The sequence below is a fragment of the Poromitra crassiceps genome (genome assembly GCF_964638095.1).
Source record: "Poromitra crassiceps genome assembly, chromosome: 15".
In the NCBI taxonomy this organism is placed as follows: Eukaryota; Metazoa; Chordata; class Actinopteri; order Beryciformes; family Melamphaidae; genus Poromitra; species Poromitra crassiceps.
The window spans coordinates 7,607,550-7,633,054 of NC_139634.1; the positions used below are offsets into that span (position 1 = coordinate 7,607,550).

The following is a 25,505-nucleotide window of genomic DNA, read 5'->3' on the forward strand; positions in this document are numbered from 1 at the left end:
ATGGTTCATACCCAGCATGGACACGACACCAGGGCCAGTGTGCGCTCATGTGTAGTGCCACGGGTGAACGGTGTAGCTCGGAGCTCCTTTTTTTACACAGGGACGTTACTGTGGAACAGCCTTCCACTAGGCATCAAACTCTCAGACTCTAGAGGAGTTTTTAGAGGTCGGGTCCTTGCTCATCTCTGGAGCAAAGTGACTGGGTAGGTTAGTAGGCCAAATTTTTGGCGGGTCCTGTGAGTATGTATTTTACTGTGATGATTGTTTTATTTTATTTTATTTATTTTTTAACACGTTTTTGTAGTTTCTTATGCAATTCTGAGTGTGACTAATAATGGATGATTTTAGGATAAGTTATTTTTAAGTACCATATTTATTGGTGTCTAAATCTATTTTATGTTTGTAATGGGGATTTTTGTTACAGATTTTTAGATGACTATATGTTTTCTGTTATTGTCTGTCCTGTGTTTAGAACATCGGGGACCATGTTGGAAATCAGTGTTTACACTTTTACATGCTATCCCTTGGATCTTGTTTTTGTTTCTCTATATCCATTAATAAAGTCAATCGATCAATCAATGTATAACAAGGTTTGTCAGTAAGGAAAGTTACCACATAGTTGGAAACAAGCAGTTATTGTTCCCATTAGGAAATCAGGAAAAGATCCCACTAATGCATCCAACTATAGGCCAATTGCTTTAACATCCCACATGTGTAAAATGATGGAGCGTATGATTACAGAAAATCAGGACGAAAGAGGCTCGAGCCACTTACGTTATCTTTCGAGCAGCGCAGTAAATACAATATTCCTGGAATGCGAGTTTAACTAAACAGTTACATGTCCTCTGCATTCTACAACAAATAAAGACATTACAATTTGTTTTATTTTGTATCTTACATACTTATTGGCCAACTTATGATCGTTTATTCTGCCAGGGTACAGAAGGGAGTATAGGCGGCCATCTTGCCTGCAGAGTTTTCAAATCAAGTAGAATACCGTTTTGCAAGAAATCTGGGGGGGGGGGGGGGGGGGGGGTCAGTCCCCCTTTAAGTATTTTCATTTGCATCAACTTAACGTTCAATGTGTTTTTCCTCTCCAGGTGTTCTGCTATATGGGGCAACTTCCGTGTGAAAGTGATAGCAGAGTCGCATCACTTCACCGACCTCTCTCAGGTAACCGTTATGACCTGGGCTTGTCTTGAGTGGCTCTTTATTTGATGTGAATGAATTCATCTCCGTTCAACACTCGCACTTCTTCTCTTCTACTCTCTTCCCGTCAGTCCCCTGACAATGGTAAGGCTGCTGACCGTATCCACCAGGATGGAGTCCACATCCTGGTCAACATGAACGGATACACCAAGGGAGCGCGCAACGAGCTGTTTGCCCTGCGCCCTGCACCCATTCAGGTTTGTTTTTCTCTCAGGCACAGGGCTCGCTCTATGCAACAATAAGTCACCTGGTTAAAGATATGACGTGCACATCTTGGCAGTCGCATGCAACTGTCCAGTTCTAACGACAAAATCATGGAATGGGAAACTACTATACAAATGTGAGACTTGAAACAGGATACAATTCATAGCTTTCAAGGGGCGTTACGTGCTGCCGGGAACGCCCACCTGACGGTCAAAAAAAAACTTGTTCATTCCGCTGCCAGCCGAGTCGACTAGTTTCTCACGCTGTGTTTGTTCAGCCGTTTGTACTCACGTCTTTGCGGCCAACATTTCATCAAAGGTAAGCTCAAGTAACGTTACAATAATGATTAAAATACCGCGTTAACGTTACTTGAGCTTACCTTTGATGAAATGTTGGTCGCAAAAACGTGTGTACTTTGATGGTAGAAAAAAAAAAAGCCATTTGCCCTCCCCAGCGACTGAACCACGTCTAATCGCACAAATCCACAACCTCCTCCTGTCTGAGTTTTCTTTCTCCGACGGGATTCTGTAAAAGCACAAGCCAGGCGTGTCTCCTCGTCGACGTAACGCCCCTTGAAAGCTATGAATAATCAGTTGTTTGCTGGCATCAAAAATGGCGTCCCTAATGCCGATCTAATACCCTATTAGACTATGTGGCTGGGCTACCCAGGAACCAGCGGGGCTCCCTTCATGGATTATCTCATCAGCGACAAGGAGACGTCACCATTCGAAGTAGCTGAACAGTTCTCTGAGAAACTGGCCTACATGCCGCACACGTTCTTCATCGGAGACCATGCCAACATGTTCCCTCACCTCAAGGTTTGTCCATCCTTTCTTCTTAGTGGTCCGTTTCTCTCTCTCTCTCTCTCTCAGTTAGCTCTTTGTGGCACAAGTCTGGTTAGCAGTGGCCTTGAACTAATTAATCTGCATGTTTTTAACACGTGCAACATGTTTTCTTTTTGTGATCAACAGAAAAAGGCAGTGATCGACTTCAAGTCTAATGGACACATCTTTGACAATCGCATTGTGCTTAATGGCATTGATCTGAAGGCCTTCCTGGACAGTCTGCCAGATGTGAAGGTAGTAAAGGTGAGGAAAGACAATTAACTGAAACTCTGGTCCTGATGAACGTGGGAATTGTTTTTTTTGAGAGGATACATGAACTTGGATTATTTAAAAACAAGGGGTGAATTGTGGGTGACCTTGTATGTATGATAGGTAAATTGGCACCATCTGCTTGTTAGATCATAGTATTGCAGTTTTCTTTGAATCGCATTGACACATTAAAACATTTTTCTAAAGAATGGGGAAATCTTGGCCAGTCTCTGCTCAAGCAGATACAGGTCCATTTTGAGAGAAAATCATTGTAATTGCTCTATGCAAAACTAATACAGCCCATGTTAGGCAATACATGAAGCTACTTTGCAAATCAGTATTTTATAAAACGCAAAAAAAAGAGGTTGTTTGAGCTCATTATTGTTGATCATGTTTCCCCCTCCCCCTTTATGTTCTTGAAACCATTTCCAAGCTGTAGACCTGCTCTCTTCTCTCTGTCCAGATGAAGTGTGACAACAACCAGGAACAATCCGGAGACACCAACGGGGCTCTGTCCATGCCCGTGATCCCCATGAACACAGCAGCTGAAGCCATCATCAACATGATCAACCAAGGCCAAATCCAGGTCACCATCAATGGCTTCACTGTCAGCAATGGCCTGGCCACCACGCAGGTATGCATGTTTGCGCACGTCCATATGAGCACACAACGTTCACCTGCAATATGTAACGACATACATGGGTGTGAAACATCCGTACATGCCGAGACAAAAGGCAAGAGCAGCCATTTATTTGAGCATGGTGCTTTTCCAGATCTTTTCAGCAGAAGATGTTGTAGTCTCTGCAACTGTGGACCAGGTATGGTGTGTTCATGAAAGTAACGGGGGAAAGCACAGAAACTGGTGATGAGGGAACTGGTGGCACTAAGGATTTGGCCTTAATATGACATGGCATTACAAAGTACCTGTACTCACCAATAGGCTCACTAACGCTATGTGGCTCCAACAGATAATGCCTTTCACTTTCCACTATCTGTAACTCAGAGGGAGAGAGCGCAGAGGCCAGTATATTTTTCAACAGCACTATCTTGTCGTCCCATTTTAGATCAACAACAAAGCTGCGACTGGAGAGGAGGTGCCACGCACAATTGTTGTGACAACTCGCTCCCAGTATGGACTCCCTGAGGACTCCATTGTCTACTGCAACTTCAACCAGCTCTACAAGATCGACCCCCCGACGCTGCAGATGTGGGCTAATGTAAGTCGGATAGCTAGATTTGGTTTGAGCTTAACTGTTGTGAGCATCCCTTAAGCTCTGCTCTTACGTGACGAGAGTTTCTGAGTATAAAAGTGCGTTAAATAATTTTTCGTAGTCATCTGATAACTAGACGTTTAATTTTATTTCTAGTAATTAATCTGTACTCATTGTACCTGCAATTTGTTGAAATACAACAAAAAAAATACACTCTCTCCATTTAGATCCTGAAGCGTGTGCCCAACAGTGTGCTGTGGCTACTTCGTTTCCCCGCTGTGGGTGAGCCCAACATCCAGCAGTACGCCGTGAACATGGGTCTCCCTGCCTCTCGCATCATCTTCTCCCCCGTGGCTCCCAAGGAGGAGCATGTGAGGAGGGGCCAGCTGGCGGACGTGTGCCTGGACACCCCTCTGTGTAATGGCCACACCACAGGCATGGATGTCCTCTGGGCCGGGACACCCATGGTTACCATGCCAGGTGATATTTTGGACACTAGATGGATTTTGAGAGACCGATTTCTCAGGGCAACAAAATAGTTTAATCATTGAATAAAAATGGCTGTAAAGTATTAATGACAGAATTGGACCAATTCACTGAGCACAAATGGATTTAAAAATCATAATGTATTATTGGAATTATATAGACGGTTTTAACTTGACAACAAAAACATTCTAAATTGAACCCCCACTCACTTCCTGTTGCAGTGTTTGCTATGGACATAAAAGAAAAAAAAAACATTCAAGTGCAGGACTGACCATTCCGTGAAAACCGTCTATACAGCTGAGCAGCGAAAACAAAAGTAACAATGTCAAGTGAATATTTCTGCAGTTTGCCAAATGCTGAGAAAAAGGAAGTGCTGTGGGGTTGCGCTCTGGTGAAAACTATCTATAACTAATATTTGTTGAAGGAATCTCATGCTATGGCTGCTCTTTCATTTAAAAACTCCAGGTGAGACCCTGGCCTCCCGTGTTGCTGCCTCACAACTCACCTGTCTGGGCTGTCCTGAGCTAATCGCTCACGGTCGCCAGGACTATGAGGACGTAGCGGTCAAACTTGGCTCCGACATGGAATAGTAAGTCAAATTGTATCTCTTGACTTGTATTGATGGCACTAAATTGTCTTTTCTGTTACATAACTGCCACTCTGACCACACCCTCTTTCTCTCCTGCAGCCTGAAGATGGTCAGAGCGCGCGTTTGGAAGCAGCGAATCTGCAGCCCTCTTTTCAACACCAAACAGTACACCATTGAGCTGGAGAAGCTCTATATACAGATGTGGGAGCGCCATGCCAACGGGAACAAGCCAGACCACATGGTCAAACTCCAGCAAGTGGAGACCAGCGAGAGTGCCTGAAATAGAAGCACGCCACCTTCCTTCCTGGACACCCTGACCCTGACCAGTCCTCCACCACCATCCTTACTTTCCAACCATCCCTCGCTTGAGCGATCAAAGCGTCATCTCCAGCCTTCCCTGAATTGTCTGTCTGGTCGTCTCTGTCCCTCTCCTTCCCTGTAAATAGGACTCTTGTTTGTGAAAGGAGCCTACAGGTGTAGCCGTTTGTCCCCCTTCACATTCGTCATGGCATCTCACATCTGCGTTTCTTGAGCCAGATAAATCCTTTCAGGCACTTCATCTGAGACTCCTGTCCTAAACTACAGCATCTGTTGGTGACTGTGAGAGGAAAATGAATGCCCGGAGTTCTACCCCAGTGCTTGGATCAGTGGATTTTATTTTTTTGTCCTCTTGTGTGCATATTGGACAACTTACTGGCTCGCGGAGAGAATGTCCATCCTCCGTCAAGTTGTTGATCTACTTATAATTGGATTAAGTGTTTCTGTGTGTTTAAAAAGGGACAATGTTGCACCATGAAAGTTGTAACTCTGACTTGCTTTTAATCAGCTTTAACATGCATTCGTAAAATATAGTTTGCAACTGCTCTTTATTTTGTCTTAAGCTATTATTGTTAAATATGGCTGCAACGAGTAGATGTGCAAGTTTGGAGGAAGAAAGTCTTGAGGAAGACTTTCCCCTCACCGAATGCCAACTTTAAGGATTTAGTCATGTGTCAATTTAGGAATAATCTCAGTATCTGTTGTCCTCTTTGATGTCACACACTATGCTTGCAAAGACTATTGGACAAAGCTGGACAAAGGAGTTTCTTGTTAGTAATCATTGGAAAGGGCCTATATTTCACTTTAGCCGTCAACCACATAGAAATTGATTTTTATCACAAACCAGGAATGGCCTAGGTAAGTATTTTCTAAGTTTTTGTTTTTGTATTGTCTCTTGAGTGTATGCTGTCAATGATACTGCAAGGCTCCTAAATACAGCTTAAGAAATAAAGATATGGCAAACCCTATGTCCTGTCTTGTGCACTCAGCAGAAGTATAACTATGGGATAGTTTAGAAAGTTAAAAAAAAAAAAATGCTAGCTTGTTCTATGTCTTATGAGGGTTGCTGTTCCACCTATTTCTATCAGGCTAGTTCTCGTAGATTGTCCCCATGGGGAAATTCATCCCCTACCTACTAGGTTGAGCTGTCTGTAGTCCTGCTCTGGGTGTGCTTGATTTTATGTTACATCCCACATGCATAAATTAATTCAGCATCATACATGGGTGGAAGTATAGATGGTTTTCATAGAATTGTGTTGCTAGGGAACAGTTTGAACTTAGCTTATTGCAGCTATGGTACTAGCAAACACTGCAACAGGAAGTAAGCTGGGGCAAATTTGCTATGTTGAAACAGTCTACATATAGGAAGGTATGTTTATTTATGGCATTTTTTTCTCTGGTAGATTTTGATGGTGCGTTTTCAAAGCGTTTATTTATGCTATTTTTTTTTAACCTTTATACAGGGGGAGTCTCACTGAGAGCAATGCTCTCTTTTTCAGGAGCGCTCTGCTCACATTCACATCTGGAAGCTGACCAGTACAACCACAGTCTGATCTGCTGGCCACTGAGCAGCTTCACTGGAGCGGTTGGGGATAAGGGCCTTGCTCAAGGGCACCTCAGTGGTGGTAATGAGGGAGGGGCAAGCGCTGCCTTTTTTCACTTTCCCCACCCAGATGTATTGTGCCCGCTTTATTTATTTAGGCTTATGTTGTGTGTGTTGAGTTGTTTCTCTGGTGGTTTTCGTGACTGTGATCCAGACTCCATACCAGCTGGTGGCGGTACTCTACCTTAGTAAAAAAAAAAAATCCAGCCCGCCCAAGGAAAGGCAATATTGGAAATTACTGGTCACGGGAGTTAAAAGCTTTTCCCTTAAAACACTGCTGGGTGACGGGGTGGCGCAAATAAAGAATACTAGGGAAGAAGTTCACGTCCTCATAACCACAGACCTGTATCAAATCAAAAGATATCGGCCACAAAGGGTAAATGTGCAATGACGCAATTACACCAGTGTGCGGCAGCAATGCAGCAACCCGTGCCTAGTCTGCCGGAAATCAAAAGAAGAAGAAAAACATCAGCCGCTTCTCGACCAAAGAGCATGGAAGGAAAGAGACGACCATCCGGCCATTTTTGGAAACAGAATGCGCCTCGCAGTGGTAAGCTGCGGTAGCGCTGGCCCCTATAATCAGCCTCTCTAAACAGTAACTCAACGGGAGTTGAACCTCGGGTCCTTTGCATTAGGTATTTATCTTGAAAAAACTAAAAGAAAACGAAAATTTTTGCTTAGTTTCCACAATATGGTTGTTGTTTTACATCCCTGCACTACACCACTTCAATCAAGATTTGCAGTACGCCCGGAAAAGATGTGTATCCCCAAAGTTTAGAGTGTTCTCCCGTTGAGTTACTGTTTAGCAGCTGACCACTGCGAGCCTGTGCGAGGTTCTTTTGGCGCTGTCACGCTTCCAAAAATAAAAAATGGCGGAGGCTGCTGGGCGCTGATGTTGCAATGGGGCAATATGGAGCTGTCATTTCTTTCCATAAAAGTTCTTTGGCTCGGCTTTCTTCAGTGCCGCAAGGCACGCTGGGTATTGTGTTAACCCCGCTAGCTGGGCGCTTCTCGCTCATATAGTTAGCATTAGCATATTATTTTCCTGGTTATACACTTTCAGAAGTTTAATTTACAAACAAGACTCATATGTGCGAGTGATATTATCACGAATATAAAGTGGAGCAGGGGCTCCGTTAACTTAGATGAAGAAGAAGCTCCTCGTGGACTCGGATGAATGGTTTAGCTGTGAAGCTATTGGAGCTTTGAAGGATACAGTTAGTCAGTATTAAAGTCACTGTGTGAAAATGAAAATATCTAAAGTCCAGAAGCTGAGAGCCGTGGTGAAGCAGCGCCTAACTGCTGATGTTGAAGAGGAAGTTACTCGTTCACAAGAGGAGATCGACCAACAACGAAAACTGCTGGACGCTGTGCAGTTACACAGAGAAGCCTTGCCTCCAGACCCCCAGCAGCTGTTGGTCTTTGTGGAGGGGGTTCCTGCTGAGCGGCAGGAGTGGAGCCCCAGTCTGCACCAGGAGGAACCAGAGCCCCCACACATTAAAGAGGACCAGGAGGACCCAGAACCCACACACATTAAAGAGGAGCAGGAGGACCCAGAGCCCCCACACATTAAAGAGGAACAGGAGGAACTCTGGATCAGTCAGGAGGGAGAAGAGCTTCAAGGGCTGGATGATGCTGATATCACCAAGTTCTCATTCACTGCTGTTCGTTTGAAGAGTGAAGATGAGGAAGAGAAACCTCAGTCCTCACAGCTTCATCGAAGCCAAACTGAGGAGAACAGAGTGGCAGAGCCTCTAGCCAGCAGCTCAGCTGAAATAGAAATACAAATAGAAGCTGATGGAGAGGACTGTGGAGTATCAGAACCAGCCAGGAACTTGTATAAAGCGAGTAATTCACAACCAACTAGTGATGACAAGACTTCAGACTCTTCTGAGACTGAAGACAGTGAGGATGAATGGATGGAAACTAGTGAACCTCAGTCAGGTTTAGACTCACGGAAAAACAGTGAAGTTCTTAGGAAGAAACACAGCTGCTCAGTTTGTGATAAAATATTTCGTAATGAATCAAACTTGAAGAGACACATGATAGTCCACACAGGTGAGAAACAATTTATTTGCTCAGTCTGTGGTAACGGTTTTGCTCGTAAAGCAAACTTGAAGACACACATGATAGTCCACACAGGAGAAAAACAATTTATTTGCTCAGTCTGTGGTAAAGGTGTTGGTCGTAAAGCAAACTTGAAGTCACACATGATAGTCCACACAGGAGATAAACAATTTATTTGTTCAGTCTGTGGTAAAGGTTTTGGTCATAAAGTAGCCTTGAAGACACACATGACAGTCCACCCAGGAGTCGATGAACAATTTAATTGCTCAGTCTGTGGTAAAGGTTTTTGTTATAAATCAAACTTGAAGACACACATGATAGTCCACACAGGAGATAAACAATTTATTTGCTCAGTCTGTGGTAAAGGTTTTGGTCGTAAAGGAGCCTTGAAGACACACATGACAGTCCACACAGGAGTCGATGAACAATTTAATTGCTCAGTCTGTGGTAAAGGTTTTGGTTATGAATCAAACTTGAAGTTACACATGATAGTCCACACAGGAGATAAACAATTTCTTTGCTCAGTCTGTGGTAAAGGTTTTGGTTATGAATCAAACTTGAAGACACACATGATAGTACACACGGGAGATAAACAATTTAATTGCTCAGTCTGTGGTAAAGGTTTTGGTCATAAATCAACCTTGAAGACACACATGATAGTACACACGGGAGATAAACAATTTAATTGCTCAGTCTGTGGTACAGGTTTTGGTTATATATCAAACTTGAAGAGACACATGATAGTCCACACAGGAGATAAACAATTTATTTGCTCAGTCTGTGGTAAAGGTTTTGGTCATAAAGGAGCCTTGAAGACACACATGACAGTCCACACAGCAGAGTAAACATTTAATTGAGGGTTCCCACGACCATGGAAAACCTGGAAAAGTCATGGAATGAGTAAAATCCATGAATGTTTAGAAAAAGTCATGAAATGTGTGTAAGGCAATTGTTAGAGTAATCTTTCATATAATGTAACAACAGCTAATGTATTATCTGTAGCTGTTGACATAAGGTAGCTCTAATATCTGTCAACTTTAGTGCTTATTGTAATTTTTAATATGATTTTCCTGTTTTAGTTCAATAGCTTATATGATGCAGTGACACTAAAACACTAAAACCACATAGCAGCTGTGTTCTAATTGTCCTAGGTATTAAGTTCTGGTATTGATTTAGAGTCACCGCCTCACATTACATGGAAATTCTATTATCGATTCCTGAAAGTCATGGAAAAGTTTTGAAATTGTATCCATGAAAAAGTGTGGGAACTCTGTTAATAGGGCTGGGGCGCGTGACATAAGCGTGGGTGAGCTGCGCTTGCCAGTGCAATGCATTGTGGTCCAGTATTGACATGACGGCTAGGCTAGTAGTTTTGTAAACACCGCGATGACAAACACACATTAACGCACATGGATTAAAGTTCTCAGTCGCTAGACGGATTTCAGTCAATTTGAGTCAGATATGAAATGTGAAAAGTATGTCTATCTATGTTGCAACCTATAGCGTACTGATTCAGCCTGGAACACCATGCATCATTACAGGCTGTTTTGGAACTTTAGAGTGAAATGAGTGTGATTATGTACACACTGTCTGCCTTTTTTACATGAAAACCTTTGGAAAATGACCAAAAGATCAGCTAAACGTTAGCTTGTCTCGTTTTCTTATGTGGACAGGCAGCCACACCAAACTTCATTCATGTGGCAACTAAATGTGGCCCTGCCTATGGGTAAATTGAATACCGCCAGAACATAATTTACAAACCTTAAACGAATCATTAGATGCCACCCTCCAACTCGGCATACATACTGTATTATCTCCCAAGAAGCACTTTGTGAATGTAAAATCTCATGTTTGGAACTGGTTCGCTCTGCTGCTGTACTACAACTGCCCTCCACTGTGTGTTTTGCGGGTAGAGCACTGTGGGAATCACCGGAAAAACATTTTAATTTGGAATGTGTGCTTCTTATTGGACTATGATTGTGTATGCCAAATTAATGTTCTCTGATGTTTCACATAATCAGTATTCCTTAATATTACCATTCAGCTCAATTGGATTTAACAATTTTTTTTTACCACTCTGTTATGTGTTAATGTAGTGTCTGCTATTGATAATAAAGTCTCCACATAATGTTTACTCAGTGTCACTAAGTCTTGTTTCAAAAATGCCTCATACTTATTCTGAGAAATGCAGTTGAAGTGACCCTTGGAAACAACCTACAACTGTGTATGTTCTGCCTGTTTTAATGGGCTAATATATAATAGAGGCCAATACAAAACGTTGCTTTAACTATTAATTATTGAATCAGAAAAAGTGACTTTGTTTGAGCTTTTTTCTGCTTTACAATGGGTTAGAGGAAATGAAAAGGGCTATATGGAAATCAGGAATAACTTCACCGGGGAAAGATCAAATATGCTATATCATGTTGAAAGCATTTGTCAGATGCTGCATTAGAGCTCATATTACAATTGTATAACAAGGTTTGTCAGTAAGGAAAGTTACCACATAGTTGGAAACAAGCAGTTGTTGTTCCCATTAGGAAATCAGGAAAAGATCCCACTAATGCATCCAACTATAGGCCAATTGCTTTAACATCCCACATGTGTAAAATGATGGAGCGTATGATTACAGAAAATCAGGACGAAAGAGGCTCGAGCCACTTGATTTTTAAAACAGGAAAAGCGAGAATTAATGTCAAATCTCGATGTGTTTCAGTTTTGGGAGTTAAACTATGGAATAGCCTTTGTGATGATTTGAAATTGTGTACATCATTGTTGAGGTTTAAAAAAGCCTTAAAAAGTAAAATAATTCAGGATTATAACTTACAGTAAATTCTGTCTTTCTTTCTATTCTTTATTTTGTTGCAGATATTCTGGGTTTTTCTAATGGATTATACAGGATAGGCAAAAAATAAGCCTTGGCTTCAGCCTATTCCTTTTTTCGGTCATTGACTGTATAAATTGTATTTGTGTGAAATGGTCTGTACAGGTATGATGATGTTCTCTTGCTGTATATTCACGCAAATTGTTACATTTGTTTGTGGTTCATTATAACCTATGACCGAAAATAAACCATTCATTCATTCATTCATTCATTCATTCACTTACGTTATCTTTCGAGCAGCGTAGTAAATACAATATTCCTGGAATGCGAGTTTAACTAAACGGTTACATGTCCTCTGCATTCTACAACAAATAAAGACATTACAATTTGTTTTATTTTGTATCTTACATACTTATTGGCCAACTTATGATCGTTTATTCTGCCAGGGTACAGAAGGGAGTATAGGCGGCCATCTTGCCTGCAGAGTTTTCAAGTCAAGTAGAATACCGTTTTGCAAGAAATCTGGGGGGGGGGGTCAGTCCCCCTTTAAGTATTTTTATTTGCATCAACTTAACGTTCAATGCATTTTTCCTCTCCAGGTGTTCTGCTACGCCCTCAGCCCCGTCGATAGCACCAACTTCCGTGTGAAAGTGATAGCAGAGTCGCATCACTTCACCGACCTCTCTCAGGTAACCGTTATGACCTGGGCTTGTCTTGAGTGGCTCTTTATTTGATGTGAATGAATTCATCTCCGTTCAACACTCACACTTCTTCTCTTCTACTCTCTTCCCGTCAGTCCCCGGACAATGGCAAGGCTGCTGACCGTATCCACCAGGATGGAGTCCACATCCTGGTCAACATGAACGGATACACCAAGGGAGCGCGCAACGAGCTGTTTGCCCTGCGCCCTGCACCCATTCAGGTTTGTTTTTCTCTCAGGCACAGGGCTCGCTCTATGCAACCATAAGTCACCTGGTTAAAGGAACACTCCGCCCATTTTCAACCAGTTTTGTATCATTAGAACATCAGTAGTATATCAGAAAACTGTAAACGGTTTTGAAGTCTGTAATTTAATTTGACAGTTATTGAGTGTTAAAGTGTGGACCAGTGACATCACTGGTCCACACTAACTCAAATTAATAACTCATTAACTCAAATCAACTCTCAATAACTGTCAAACTAGATGAATGATGAATAGTTTGACAGTTATTGAGAGTTGATTTGAGTTAATGAGTTATTAATTTGAGTTAGTGTGGACCAGTGATGTCACTGGTCCACACTTTAACACTCAATAACTGTCAAATTAAATGACAGACTTCAAAACCGTTTACAGTTTTCTGATATACTACTGATGTTCTAATGATACAAAGCTGGTTGAAAATGGGCGGAGTGTTCCTTTAAAGATATGACGTGCACATCTTGGCAGTCACATGCAACTGTCCAGTTCTAACGACAAAATCATGCAATGGGAAACTACTATAAAAATGTGAGACTTGAAACGGGATACAATAATCAGTTGTTTGCTGGCATCAAAAATGGCGTCCCTAATTCCGATCTAATACCCTATTAGACTATGTGGCTGGGGTACCCAGGAACCAGCGGGGCTCCCTTCATGGATTATCTCATCAGCGACAAGGAGACGTCACCATTCGAAGTAGCTGAACAGTTCTCTGAGAAACTGGCCTACATGCCGCACACGTTCTTCATCGGAGACCATGCCAACATGTTCCCTCACCTCAAGGTTTGTCCATCCTTTCTTCTTAGTGGTCCGTTTCTCTCTCTCTCTCTCTCTGTTAGCTCTTTGTGGCACAAGTATTTGGTTAGCAGTGGGCTTGAACTAATTAATCTGCATGTTTTTAACACGTGCAACATGTTTTCTTTTTGTGATCAACAGAAAAAGGCAGTGATTGACTTCAAGTCTAATGGACACATCTTTGACAATCGCATTGTGCTTAATGGCATTGATCTGAAGGCCTTCCTGGACAGTCTGCCAGATGTGAAGGTAGTAAAGGTGAGGAAAGACAATTAACTGAAACTCTGGTCCTGATGAACGTGGGAATTGTTTTTTTTGAGAGGATACATGAACTTGGATTATTTAAAAACAAGGGGTGAATTGTGGGTGACCTTGTATGTATGTATGTATAATAGGTAAATTGGCACCATCTGCTTGTTAGATCATAGTATTGCAGTTTTCTTTGAATCGCATTGACACATTAAAACATTTTTCTAAAGAATGGGGAAATCTTGACCAGTCTCTGCTCAAGCAGATACAGGTCCATTTTTAGAGAAAATCATTGTAATTGCTCTATGCAAAACTAATACAGCCCATGTTAGGCAATACATGAAGCTACTTTGCAAATCAGTATTTTATAAAACGCAAAAAAAAGAGGTTGTTTGAGCTCATTATTGTTGATCATGTTTCCCCCTCCCCCTTTATCTTCTTGAAACCATTTCCAAGCTGTAGACCTGCTCTCTTCTCTCTGTCCAGATGAAGTGTGACAACAACCAGGAACAATCCGGAGACACCAACGGGGCTCTGTCCATGCCCGTGATCCCCATGAACACAGCAGCTGAAGCCATCATCAACATGATCAACCAAGGCCAAATCCAGGTCACCATCAATGGTTTCACTGTCAGCAATGGCCTGGCCACCACGCAGGTATGCATGTTCGCGCACCTCCATATGAGCACACAACGTTCACCTGCAATATGTAACGACATACATGGGTGTGAAACATCCGTACATGCCGAGACAAAAGGCAAGAGCAGCCATTTATTTGAGCATGGTGCTTTTCCAGATCTTTTCAGCAGAAGATGTTGTAGTCTCTGCAACTGTGGACCAGGTATGGTGTGTTCATGAAAGTAACGGGGGAAAGCACAGAAACTGGTGATGAGGGAACTGGTGGCACTAAGGATTTGGCCTTAATATGACATGGCATTACAAAGTACCTGTACTCACCAATAGGCTCACTAACGCTATGTGGCTCCCAACAGATAATGCCTTTCACTTTCCACTATCTGTAACTCAGAGGGAGAGAGCGCAGAGGCCAGTATATTTTTCAACAGCACTATCTTGTCGTCCCATTTTAGATCAACAACAAAGCTGCGACTGGAGAGGAGGTGCCACGCACAATTGTTGTCACAACTCGCTCCCAGTACGGACTCCCTGAGGACTCCATTGTCTACTGCAACTTCAACCAGCTCTACAAGATCGATCCCCCGACGCTGCAGATGTGGGCTAATGTAAGTCGGATAGCTAGATTTGGTTTGAGCTTAACTGTTGTGAGCATCCCTTAAGCTCTGCTCTTACGTGACGAGAGTTTCTGAGTATAAAAGTGCTTTAAATAATTTTCCGTAGTCATCTGATAACTAGACGTTTAATTTTATTTCCAGTAATTAATCTGTACTCATTGTACCTGCAATTTGTTGAAATCCGTTGTTTTAAAAATACACTCTCTCCATTTAGATCCTGAAGCGTGTGCCCAACAGTGTGCTGTGGCTACTTCGTTTCCCCGCTGTGGGCGAGCCCAACATCCAGCAGTACGCCGTGAACATGGGTCTCCCTGCCTCTCGCATCATCTTCTCCCCCGTGGCTCCCAAGGAGGAGCATGTGAGGAGGGGCCAGCTGGCGGACGTGTGCCTGGACACCCCTCTGTGTAATGGCCACACCACAGGCATGGATGTCCTCTGGGCCGGGACACCCATGGTTACCATGCCAGGTGAGATTTTGGACACTAGATGGATTTTGAGAGACCGATTTCTCAGGGCAACAAAATAGTTTAATCATTGAATAAAAATGGCTGTAAAGTATTAATGACAGAATTGGACCAATTCACTGAGCACAAATGGATTTAAAAATCATAATGTATTATTGGAATTATATAGACGGTTTTAACTTGACAACAAAAACATTCTAAATTGAACCCCCACTCACTTCCTGTTGCAGTGTTTGCTATGGACAAAAAAGAAAAAAAAAACATTCAAGTGCAGGACTGACCATTCCGTGAAAACCGTCTATACAGCTGAGCAGCGAAAACAAAAATAACGATGTCAAGTGAATATTTCTGCAGTTTGCCGAATGCTGAGAAAAAGGAAGTGCTGTGGGGTTGTGCTCTGGTGAAAACTATCTATAACTAATATTTGTTGAAGGAATCTCATGCTATGGCTGCTCTTTCATTTAAAAACTCCAGGTGAGACCCTGGCCTCCCGTGTTGCTGCCTCACAACTCACCTGTCTGGGCTGTCCTGAGCTAATCGCTCACGGTCGCCAGGACTATGAGGACGTAGCGGTCAAACTTGGCTCCGACATGGAATAGTAAGTCAAATTGTATATCTTGACTTGTATTGATGGCACTAAATTGTCTTTTCTGTTACATAACTGCCACTCTGACCACACCCTCTTTCTCTCCTGCAGCCTGAAGATGGTCAGAGCGCGCGTTTGGAAGCAGCGAATCTGCAGCCCTCTTTTCAACACCAAACAGTACACCATTGAGCTGGAGAAGCTCTATATACAGATGTGGGAGCGCCATGCCAACGGCAACAAGCCAGACCACATGGTCAAACTCCAGCAAGTCGAGACCAGCGAGAGTGCCTGAAATAGAAGCACGCCACCTTCCTTCCTGGACACCCTGACCCTGACCAGTCCTCCACCACCATCCTTACTTTCCAACCATCCCTCGCTTGAGCGATCAAAGCGTCATCTCCAGCCTTCCCTGAATTGTCTGTCTGGTCGTCTCTGTCCCTCTCCTTCCCTGTAAATAGGACTCTTGTTTGTGAAAGGAGCCTACAGGTGTAGCCGTTTGTCTCCCTTCACATTCGTCATGGCATCTCTCACATCTGCGTTTCTTGAGCCAGATAAATCCTTTCAGGCACTTCATCTGAGACTCCTGTCCTAAACTACAGCATCTGTTGGTGACTGTGAGAGGAAAGTGAATGCCCGGAGTTCTACCCCAGTGCTTGGATCAGTGGATTTTATTTTTTTGTCCTCTTGTGTGCATATTGGACAACTTACTGGCTCGCGGAGAGAATGTCCATCCTCCGTCAAGTTGTTGATCTACTTATAATTGGATTAAGTGTTTCTGTGTGTTTAAAAAGGGACAATGTTGCACCATGAAAGTTGTAACTCTGACTTGCTTTTAATCAGCTTTAACATGCATTCGTAAAATATAGTTTGCAACTGCTCTTTATTTTGTCTTAAGCTATTATTGTTAAATATGGCTGCAACGAGTAGATGTGCAAGTTTGGAGGAAGATGGTCTTGAGGAAGACTTTCCCCTCACCGAATGCCAACTTTAAGGATTTTGTCATGTGTCAATTTAGGAATAATCTCAGTATATGTTGTCCTCTTTGATGTCACACACTATGCTTGCAAAGACTATTGGACAAAGCTGGACAAAGGAGTTTCTTGTTAGTAATCATTGGAAAGGGCCTATATTTCACTTTAGCCGTCAACCACATAGAAATTGATTTTTATCACAAACCAGGAATGGCCTAGGTAAGTATTTTCTAAGTTTTTGTTTTTGTATTGTCTCTTGAGTGTATGCTGTCAATGATACTGCAAGGCTCCTAAATACAGCTTAAGAAATAAAGATATGGCAAACCCTATGTCCTGTCTTGTGCACTCAGCAGAAGTATAACTATGGGATAGTTTAGAAAGTTGAAAAGAAATAAATGCTAGCTTGTTGTTGCCTTATGAGGGTTGCTGTTCCACCTATTTCTATCAGGCTAGTTCTCATAGATTGTCCCCATGGGGAAATTCATCCCCTACCTACTAGGTTGAGCTGTCTGTAGTCCTACTCGGGCTCTGGGTGTGCTTGATTTTATGTTACATCCCACATGCATAAATTAATTCAGCATCATACATGGGTGGAAGTATAGATGGTTTTCATAGAATTGTGTTGCTAGGGAACAGTTTGAACTTAGCTTATTGCAGCTATGGTACTAGCAAACACTGCAACAGGAAGTAAGCTGGGGCAAATTTGCTATGTTGAAACAGTCTATATACATATATAGGTGTGTTTATTTATGGCATTTTTTTCTCTGATAGATTTTGATGGTGCGTTTCCAAAGCGTTTATTTATGCTATTTTTTTTACCTTTATTTATACAGGGGGAGTCTCACTGAGAGCAATGCTCTCTTTTTCAGGAGCGCCCTGCTCACATTCACACCTGGAAGCTGACCAGTACAACCACAGTTTGATCTGCTGGCCACTGATCAGCTCCACTGGAGCGGTTGGGGATAAGGGCATTGCTCAAGGGCACCTCAGTGGTGGTAATGAGGGAGGGGCAAGCGCTGCCTTTTCACTTTCCCCACCCAGATGTATTCTGGGTATTAAAAGCTTTTCCCTTAAAACACTGCTGGGTGACGCGGTGGCTCAAATAAAGAGTACTAGGGAAGAAGTTCACGTCCTCATCATAACCACAGACCTGTATCAAATCAAAAGATATCGGCCACAAAGGGTAAATGTGCAATGACGCAATTACACCAGTGTGCGGCAGCAATGCAGCAACCCGTGCCTAGTCTGCCGGAAATGAAAAGAAGAAGAAAAACAGCCGCTACTACTTTTGAATTCGGTTTTGCGTTTTTATGGTTATGCTGTGCTTTGTTGCTCGCTCGGTCCCTTCCGTAGAGAAGTGGCATCACATTTGGTATAATTTCATGTAACGTATTGATTATCAAAGTTATATTTACTGTTTGTAACTTCATAACGTTACTTAAATTAAGATGGCTTAATGTTAGCTAACGCTATATATGGCAAAGAGCCCAAATTAGATAGCGTTAACGTTAGCAAGCTAACTATCGTTTAGCTAGCACGTTGCTAGTTAACATTTTAGGATGCTTGGTGCTGCCAACAATAGATTTAACTACGACTAACGTTTAGTTTGTGGGAAAAGAAACAGCTTGCAACGAGCGTAAGCAACTATCAGCTAGCACCGATTTGTCGTCGTTAGCTGTAGCGCTACGTTTAAAGTTAACATTGCATTTAAAGACCATCGTCATGCTGCCGTTTTGAATTGACGCTAGTTTTGCCTTCGCATTTCAGAGAGGAGAAAGCAGTATGGAGGATGACACCTTGTTCAAAAGAGTTGCTCGAAGGATGGGGAAGGGAGGACTGGACACAGCGGAAGACAAGGTTTGCTGTAGTATTATGCTAAACTCTCTGAGAGATTCGTTACTGTGGTAGTAGTTGTTTTTCTTTCTTCATTGTTAACTTGAGCAAAATGAATTGTTGGATATATTTGGGATTACTGTAAGAGAAAGAACAGCTAGCTAGCTTACAAGCACATTTTCAAATCTTTACATGTCTGTATAGAACACAGTTACAGATGTGTCTCCACTCATTTTCATTGTTCCTAGCTGATGAAGAGTTTTGGTAAGGGTCGCCCTCCTGACACAAGTGATCATAGATCAGTGGGAGCTTCATCTGTCCAGCTTGGCCTTTCTGACAGCGAGGATGACACAGGGAAGGAGAACCAATACCCCGGGGGCAATGCCTACAGAAACAAGGCTTTGGTGGAGTCCAGTGATGACGACTTTGATCAATGTGAGTGAATTGCTGCTGCTTTGAAGTGCAGGCACGTGGATGTAAATGAGATTAAATGTATATTTTCTATTTTTTATTCCTCAGTTCTTTTGGAGAGAGCTACACCCAAAGCCAAGGGTTCCTCACAGAAAGCATTTAGTACTACAAAGAAGGACAGGTAGAGCACTGCACAATAACAGTTGTCTTTTTCATAAGAGGGGCTGTTGTTTACATTTTACTACTGATTTATCACTGCAGCAAAGTATTTGGCGTCTTGATCTAACCTCTAAGCCAATTTTGACCTGTTTAGGTCACACAGCGTCGTGGTGAGCTCAGACAGTGACGGCAGCTTCGAGACATGTGAGTAGGCCTTGCCTGGCCTTTTGGTTGTTCTAACATGACGAGGAAGTGATTGTTGTATTTAAGATTAAAATGTTCCAACATATTCTCTCTGTGTACATTGAAGTTCTGAAGAAAGCGAAAACACCTACTACCAAGCCTAAGAAAATATCAGGGAGTGCCAATGAAGACAGGTGTGTTTTTGACGGCCCCCCTTCAAATGCCAACATTGCTAAGATAACTATTGTCATGACTCATAATAACACACATCTATATTGTGCCTGTGTTTATCATCAAGCCTAAAAAACTTCATAGTGTTGGATGACTACTCATCTGATGACGACTTTGAGAAGAAACCCTCTTCTAGAGGTAACCTTGCTCGATATGTCATTGTAGAGCAACACAGCAGTATTTGTAGATGATGAAAGTGCGTTAAGGTTTTTTTTCCACTTACTATTTTGCAGTCTCTACAAACAAGAAGCCTCCAGCAGCCCAACAGCCGGTGAGAAGGCCGCTGTCTCAGTGCGATTCCCCGGTCTTTGTTAGTGACAGCGATGACGAGGACGATGATAATATTTTGATCAAAAGCACTTGGAGAACTCGTCGCTCAAGACCCCAGCTCCCCCAAAACGCTAACAAGATCGCTGCTCAACACTCCGACGAAGAGGACAACTCGCCATCGCTGTCTTTGCCTTCCCCCCCATCTCCCCCTCCTCGCTATACCCTCCAAACTCCAGCACCGCTGTCCCGGATCCCTTCTCCTCGCTCTCCTAAGCGCACCCAATCAGTCCCTTCTAAGTTTGATGACTCGGACAGTTTTGATGACGAGTTCCCTTCCCTAGTGGAGAGGCTGAAAAGGAAAAACAAACTTGTCGGCAATTCACCCTTGCCCTTGCCTACCCACTCCAGAGGTAGCACACTATTTCATTGTAGCCTCTCATCAGCCTGCGACTTTCTCTCTGTTGAGTAGTGAGGCTGATGTCTCTTTGGGTTTTGCTTGAATCTAGATCAATGCAGTATGCCGCCACCTCTGTCCGCTCCTCCAGTAAAGGGACAAAAACCACCAGGCTCTAGGACCAAGTCATTGGATCAAACGCCACTGGATAGGAAGACTCCGGGGAAGACCACCATTTACAAACCTACAGTCAGTCAGTCAGAGCCCAGACAGGGCTCCAGCAGCAGGTACATGTTTTGGGGTGAATAACAGACATTTGTTTATTAAAATGCAAAAAAAAATTCACATTCATTTTTCACACACTTTATTCTAATCTGTCCCCCCAGAATACCGGTGTGTAAAACCCCAGGCTGCTTCATACAGTCCCTCTCAGGCCCTGGCTCCATCTCCGCGCGCAATTTCAAGTTGAATAAGGAGGACCTCACCAGCAGACTCTACCAGCTGTACAATACCAGTGTTTTTGATGGAAAGGTGAACAATCTGTCCAGCAGATGTGTGTGCGTGCGTGCACGCGCGCGTGTGTGTTTTTAATCTGCTTTTGATCTTGTGTCTTTTTGTCATTTCTATGCACAGTCATATTTCTTCCACTTGTCTGACATGACTTCTCTAGCTCCCGACCAATATGTCCCTGACGTGGAACAAGAAGATGCGGAAGACTGCTGGCTACTGCATCACTGGGCAAGAGCGAGCTGGAGGAAGCCGCTACGCCCGTATCGAACTGTCAGAGAAAGTCTGCGACTGTGCAGGTATTGCATGGCATAAGAAAGTCAACTCACAATAATAATCATAATTTAGGCTAGCCTTTTCTCTCCCTGAATTGAAATGGGTAGTGTCTCCTATACCTTTTTTACATCAAAAGTACCACTTATAAACTTTTTTGTTTTTATTTATTTTTACCCAGGGAAGCAGCAGGGGGTGATCGGCTTTTAACCTTTTAGATCGCATCTCAACCCGTTCATCTGCTCGCCCACACTCAGTAGTTCAGTGGCTCTCTTCCCCCTCCCTTCTCCCTGAGCAGTTTGCTCACACGGCTGCCCGGCGTCAGAGACAGCGTCAGGCCAGCCGAAACAAAATGGAAACTTCCGGTTGAAACTTTCAAAAATAATGATTTAAGCTAAAGTAAATAGCCTATTGATGCACGTTGGAGGAGAAAAAGGTATTTCAACGAACGAAGCAGCAAACCTTGTATCAAAATACTCATGATGTTAAGTTAAGATTTCATATATGGAGTGAAACTGGCTGTAAAGCATGACTCAAAATTAAAGTGGACGACCTACTAATTGTGGCTGACTCGACACTGGCTCAGTAAGTGCGGCACTGAAAGTTGTCTCATCCGCAAGACGCTTTTTTCTGTTGGCTTATTCCGTCATTTGGGTTCCATCGGACACAATGTAAAGACAATTTAAAGTAATCAACTGTTGAGAAAGTTGGCTATCAGCCTTTGGGAAGCACTGATGCCATTATCAAGGTTGGATGAGTTGCCAGTATAGAGCCGCTTTTTAGATTGGCCCAAAAAGCCAGTAATATCCACAAACTACTACTGGCTTTTTCTTCAGTCTAAAATAGACTGCATTTATACAGAGCTTTTATCCAAAGTGCTTCATAATGTGCCTACATTCACCCGTTCACATTCATACACCGAAGGCGGCAAGCTGTGCGGGTGTGCTCTTTATATCACCAGCCGTTCAGAGCCGTCGCCATCAGCCGGGGAAGGTTGCAGCGTCAAATCTATCGCCTAAACGGAGCGGCTTGGTAACTTTTACTGACGTAGGGTCGGCTGTGGCTCAGGAGGAGGTAGAGCAGGTCGTCCACTAATCAGAAGGTCGGTGGTTCAATGGTTCAAAGTGTCCTGGGGTAAGACACTGAAACCCCAAATTGCTCCCGATGGCAGTGCCAGCCCCCCTGCGTGGCAGCTTGCCGCCTTCGGTGTATGAATGTGAACGGGTGAATGTAGGCACATTATGAAGCACTTTGGATAAAAGCTCTGTATAAATGCAGTCTATTTTAGACTGAAGAAAAAGCCAGTAGTAGTTTGTGGATATTACTGGCTTTTTGGGCCAATCTAAAAGGGGCTCTAGACTGGTGACTCGTCCTGATCATGTGACCTCGCATTCAGTGTCGCTCTACGTATCAGTCTGAACTTCCAGCAGCCGGCGCCGCCCACATCGATTTCCTGAAATGACAATGTGACCGGGCCAATCAGGGCTCTGGCAAAACAGTGATGGCGTCTCCCGAAGCAACGAGCGCTAACGTTAACGTTGGTAGAGTAAACACATCCATAATTGCAGTTATTGCAGAAATAGACTCAATAACAATTAAATAAGAACAAGAGTATCTACTAGTGGAGTTTCTCAGAAGGGACGTTTTCGCCATTCTTCTGACTGCATTTGGATTGGATTTGGTTGCCCCTGATTGGCTGAAGGAGTTGTCTGTCAAGGCAAGTACTCACGCACACTGAAATCGCTGTGGGCAGCTGGCCATCCAGACTGATGGCATAGAGCGAAACAGAATGTGAGGTCATGTGATCAGGAAGCTTTGACCAGGCTAAAATCTCTCCTGTCAAGCATAGGAAGCGACTGAATCCCTGTATCAAATTCCCAACCTTCTCCTCCCTCCTAGATCGTCTGAGGGACACGCTGGTCCACGAGATGTGCCACGCCGCGACTTGGCTGATCCACGGCGTCAGGGACGGGCACGGCAGCTTCTGGAAGGTGTACGCGCGCAAGGCAACGCTGGCCCACCCCGAGCTCCCCACGGTCACCCGGTGCCACAGCTACGACATCAAATACAAGTTCCAGTACGAGTGCACCCGCTGCAAGAACACGTACGTCTCGACGGCTCAATAAAGTGCATCATTCGTCTTCTTATTTACAGACTCCTGTTGTATATGTTCCTAATGCTATGCTACGACATTCCCTTTCTCCACAGGGTCGGCCGTCACTCCAAGTCACTGGACACGCAAAAGTTTGCGTGCGCGCTCTGCACGGGACGCTTCGTCTTGCTCACGCCTTCCAAGCCGCGCGCTCCCACGCCCTTCGCCAACTTTGTCAAGGAGAATTTTCGGAATGTACGACAGGAGCTAGCGGGGCAGAGTCACGCGGAGGTGATGCGCAAACTCAGTGCAGACTTTGCCACCAAGACCAAACTTGGTTAAAGCTGAGATCTGTATTCTGTGCTCTTATTATTTTTGGAATATGACCGTTCAGGAGATTTGTACAAAAAAGCAGAGGTCTTTGTGCTAATGCTACGTTATACAAATGACAAAGCTACACAAGTCTTACGTCAGTGAGCAGCTATGAGGATTTTTATGATATTTTTAGTAGCTAGTGCTTTTCATAAATTGTAATTTCTTTTGACCTCCCAGTTTCTGTGATTATACAACATCTGCTGTAACTACCCAAACTGAGCCACATCAATAAGGGAATATTGTCATTATTGAGCCATTTTGTTTAGTCAATGAAAGTACCACCATCTTTTATTTTCTGTCATGCATGTAATTCAGGATTCCTGAGGAATTGGCATTTGCTTTTCCCAGGTAAATGTATGATTCATATTTTTGTTTTTGTCTTTTCACCTAACTTATGGAATTATTTGAATAAAGATTAGGCTAAATCCGTTGATATTGGTGTTGGTACATTCAGGTATATAAACTTGTTAAAATCCATGTGCAGTGCAGGCCTTATTAAAATCTGAACAATTTTGATGTAGGCTATGCAATGAAAAACATTTTCAGTTAAAACGCCTTGAAACTAATTTTGCAAAAAAAGAAATGGCATTGGAAGCTGAATGTCATTTGTTATCAGTGTTGGGAGTTGTTACTCAAAGTAACTTTAAAAAAAGTGATGCCTTATTGTACTCCCTGGAGAAAGTAATTTGTTACACTACTTGTTACATTACTTTTGCGTTACTCCGCAAAATCGCCCGAGATGCATTGTCATGTAAACCTTGCATATCAGCAGAAATCCCTAAGGACATACCCAAGATCTCACTCCTCCACGTCCCTCCAGCCTATCCATTCTATTAACGCCTTTTACAGTCCGCTGTTGTGTTGCGAAATCGTGTTTGATGCCCCCCCCCACCACCACATAATCATAAGAACTTATGTAACACAAGTACGGTAATGACATGAGTGTTTGAATAGTAAATGTAATGTGATTACTGGATTTAGGAACCGTAATGCCTTACACTACTCGTTACGGACAAATGTAATGTGATTACAGTAACGCGTTAACCCCCAACATTGTTATCTCTCTTCTCTTTTTGATTCTTTGGGGCATTTAGAATTGATTGGATAGGACAGTAGATCGGGGTGGATGGAGGGGATCACATGCGACAAAGGACCACGGGTCGGATTCGAACCCTGCTCGGCCACGCGAGGACTAGCCTTGGTGGTACAGTACGTGCTCTTACCAGGTGAGCCACTGGGATGTGAATGTTTTCCATGATTGCCTCTATGCTATCAGGCAAATATTGACCGCTACAATACACTTCTGTACAGATGTATGGCTATTGTCCCTGTCTGACCGTGTTGTAAATAAGCCAACTCAATCCCCAATATCAAACACTAGCTGTTGACACACCACTGTCCCCAAGGATGAGCTTTTAGGTGTGAGGTTGGACTCGTTGACAGGGTGAAGCTGAGCAAATGGACAGCCTATAAAGCTGGCACACATCACAGGGAGATTCAGCAATCAGGTTGAAAGCGCAGGACTTAATGTTCTCAGGCACCATGCCCGATTTCAGACATAGGGCAGTTATACTTTGATATCATACTCAATTCAATAGGTTGTAAAGATTTCCTCCTGGACAACTTTTCACGCTCGCAAATCCTCTCGCTTTAACCCCTGAACACATCATCTACTGTACGCGTTTGCTGTGCCACGTCTTGTTTGAGATGAACAAGAAGAAACACATCTGAGGGGTGAGTGCCACATTGATTGGACTTTCGAGATAAGGGTAAGCTCTATTTTTCTAGCCTCCATAAAGACACTTCAGATGGTTTCTTTGCCCAAGAATGATGTTTTATTTATTTCCATTTAGGGAAGACGACTCTCTGGGCACGTCTTGTTCAGAGAAAGCTGTGTAGGTC

General features: G+C 43.2%; 3 protein-coding genes across 3 annotated transcripts; all 3 read left to right on the top strand.

The window, feature by feature from the left end:
- LOC310789987 (UDP-N-acetylglucosamine--peptide N-acetylglucosaminyltransferase 110 kDa subunit-like) lies at positions 1–6,072 on the top strand (the record flags this gene model as incomplete). The annotated part of the gene is made up of 10 exons (XM_083651709.1): positions 1–203; positions 1,101–1,173; positions 1,281–1,406; positions 2,061–2,231; positions 2,385–2,501; positions 2,971–3,141; positions 3,572–3,724; positions 3,946–4,198; positions 4,670–4,793; positions 4,893–6,072. 10 exons carry the CDS (start codon positions 1–3, stop codon positions 5,071–5,073), a joined length of 1,572 nt encoding a protein of 523 aa, XP_083507835.1. The 3' UTR covers positions 5,074–6,072.
- Positions 6,073–12,028: 5,956 nt separating this feature from the next.
- On the top strand, positions 12,029–17,196 carry LOC310789988 (UDP-N-acetylglucosamine--peptide N-acetylglucosaminyltransferase 110 kDa subunit-like; the record flags this gene model as incomplete). Its single annotated transcript, XM_083651710.1, has 10 exons — positions 12,029–12,049; positions 12,202–12,291; positions 12,399–12,524; positions 13,173–13,343; positions 13,497–13,613; positions 14,091–14,261; positions 14,693–14,845; positions 15,069–15,321; positions 15,793–15,916; positions 16,016–17,196. The coding sequence occupies 10 exons, from the start codon at positions 12,029–12,031 to the stop codon at positions 16,194–16,196; spliced, it is 1,407 nt and encodes a 468-aa protein (XP_083507836.1). The 3' UTR covers positions 16,197–17,196.
- Positions 17,197–18,185: 989 nt separating this feature from the next.
- Positions 18,186–24,016, top strand: gcna (germ cell nuclear acidic peptidase). The gene is made up of 13 exons (XM_083652349.1): positions 18,186–18,247; positions 18,643–18,732; positions 18,957–19,143; positions 19,228–19,300; positions 19,433–19,482; positions 19,589–19,655; positions 19,760–19,830; positions 19,926–20,372; positions 20,469–20,643; positions 20,743–20,887; positions 21,027–21,162; positions 23,036–23,240; positions 23,345–24,016. Exons 2-13 carry the CDS (start codon positions 18,658–18,660, stop codon positions 23,568–23,570), a joined length of 1,857 nt encoding a protein of 618 aa, XP_083508475.1. The 5' UTR covers positions 18,186–18,247; positions 18,643–18,657; the 3' UTR covers positions 23,571–24,016.
- Positions 24,017–25,505: the final 1,489 nt, after the last annotated feature.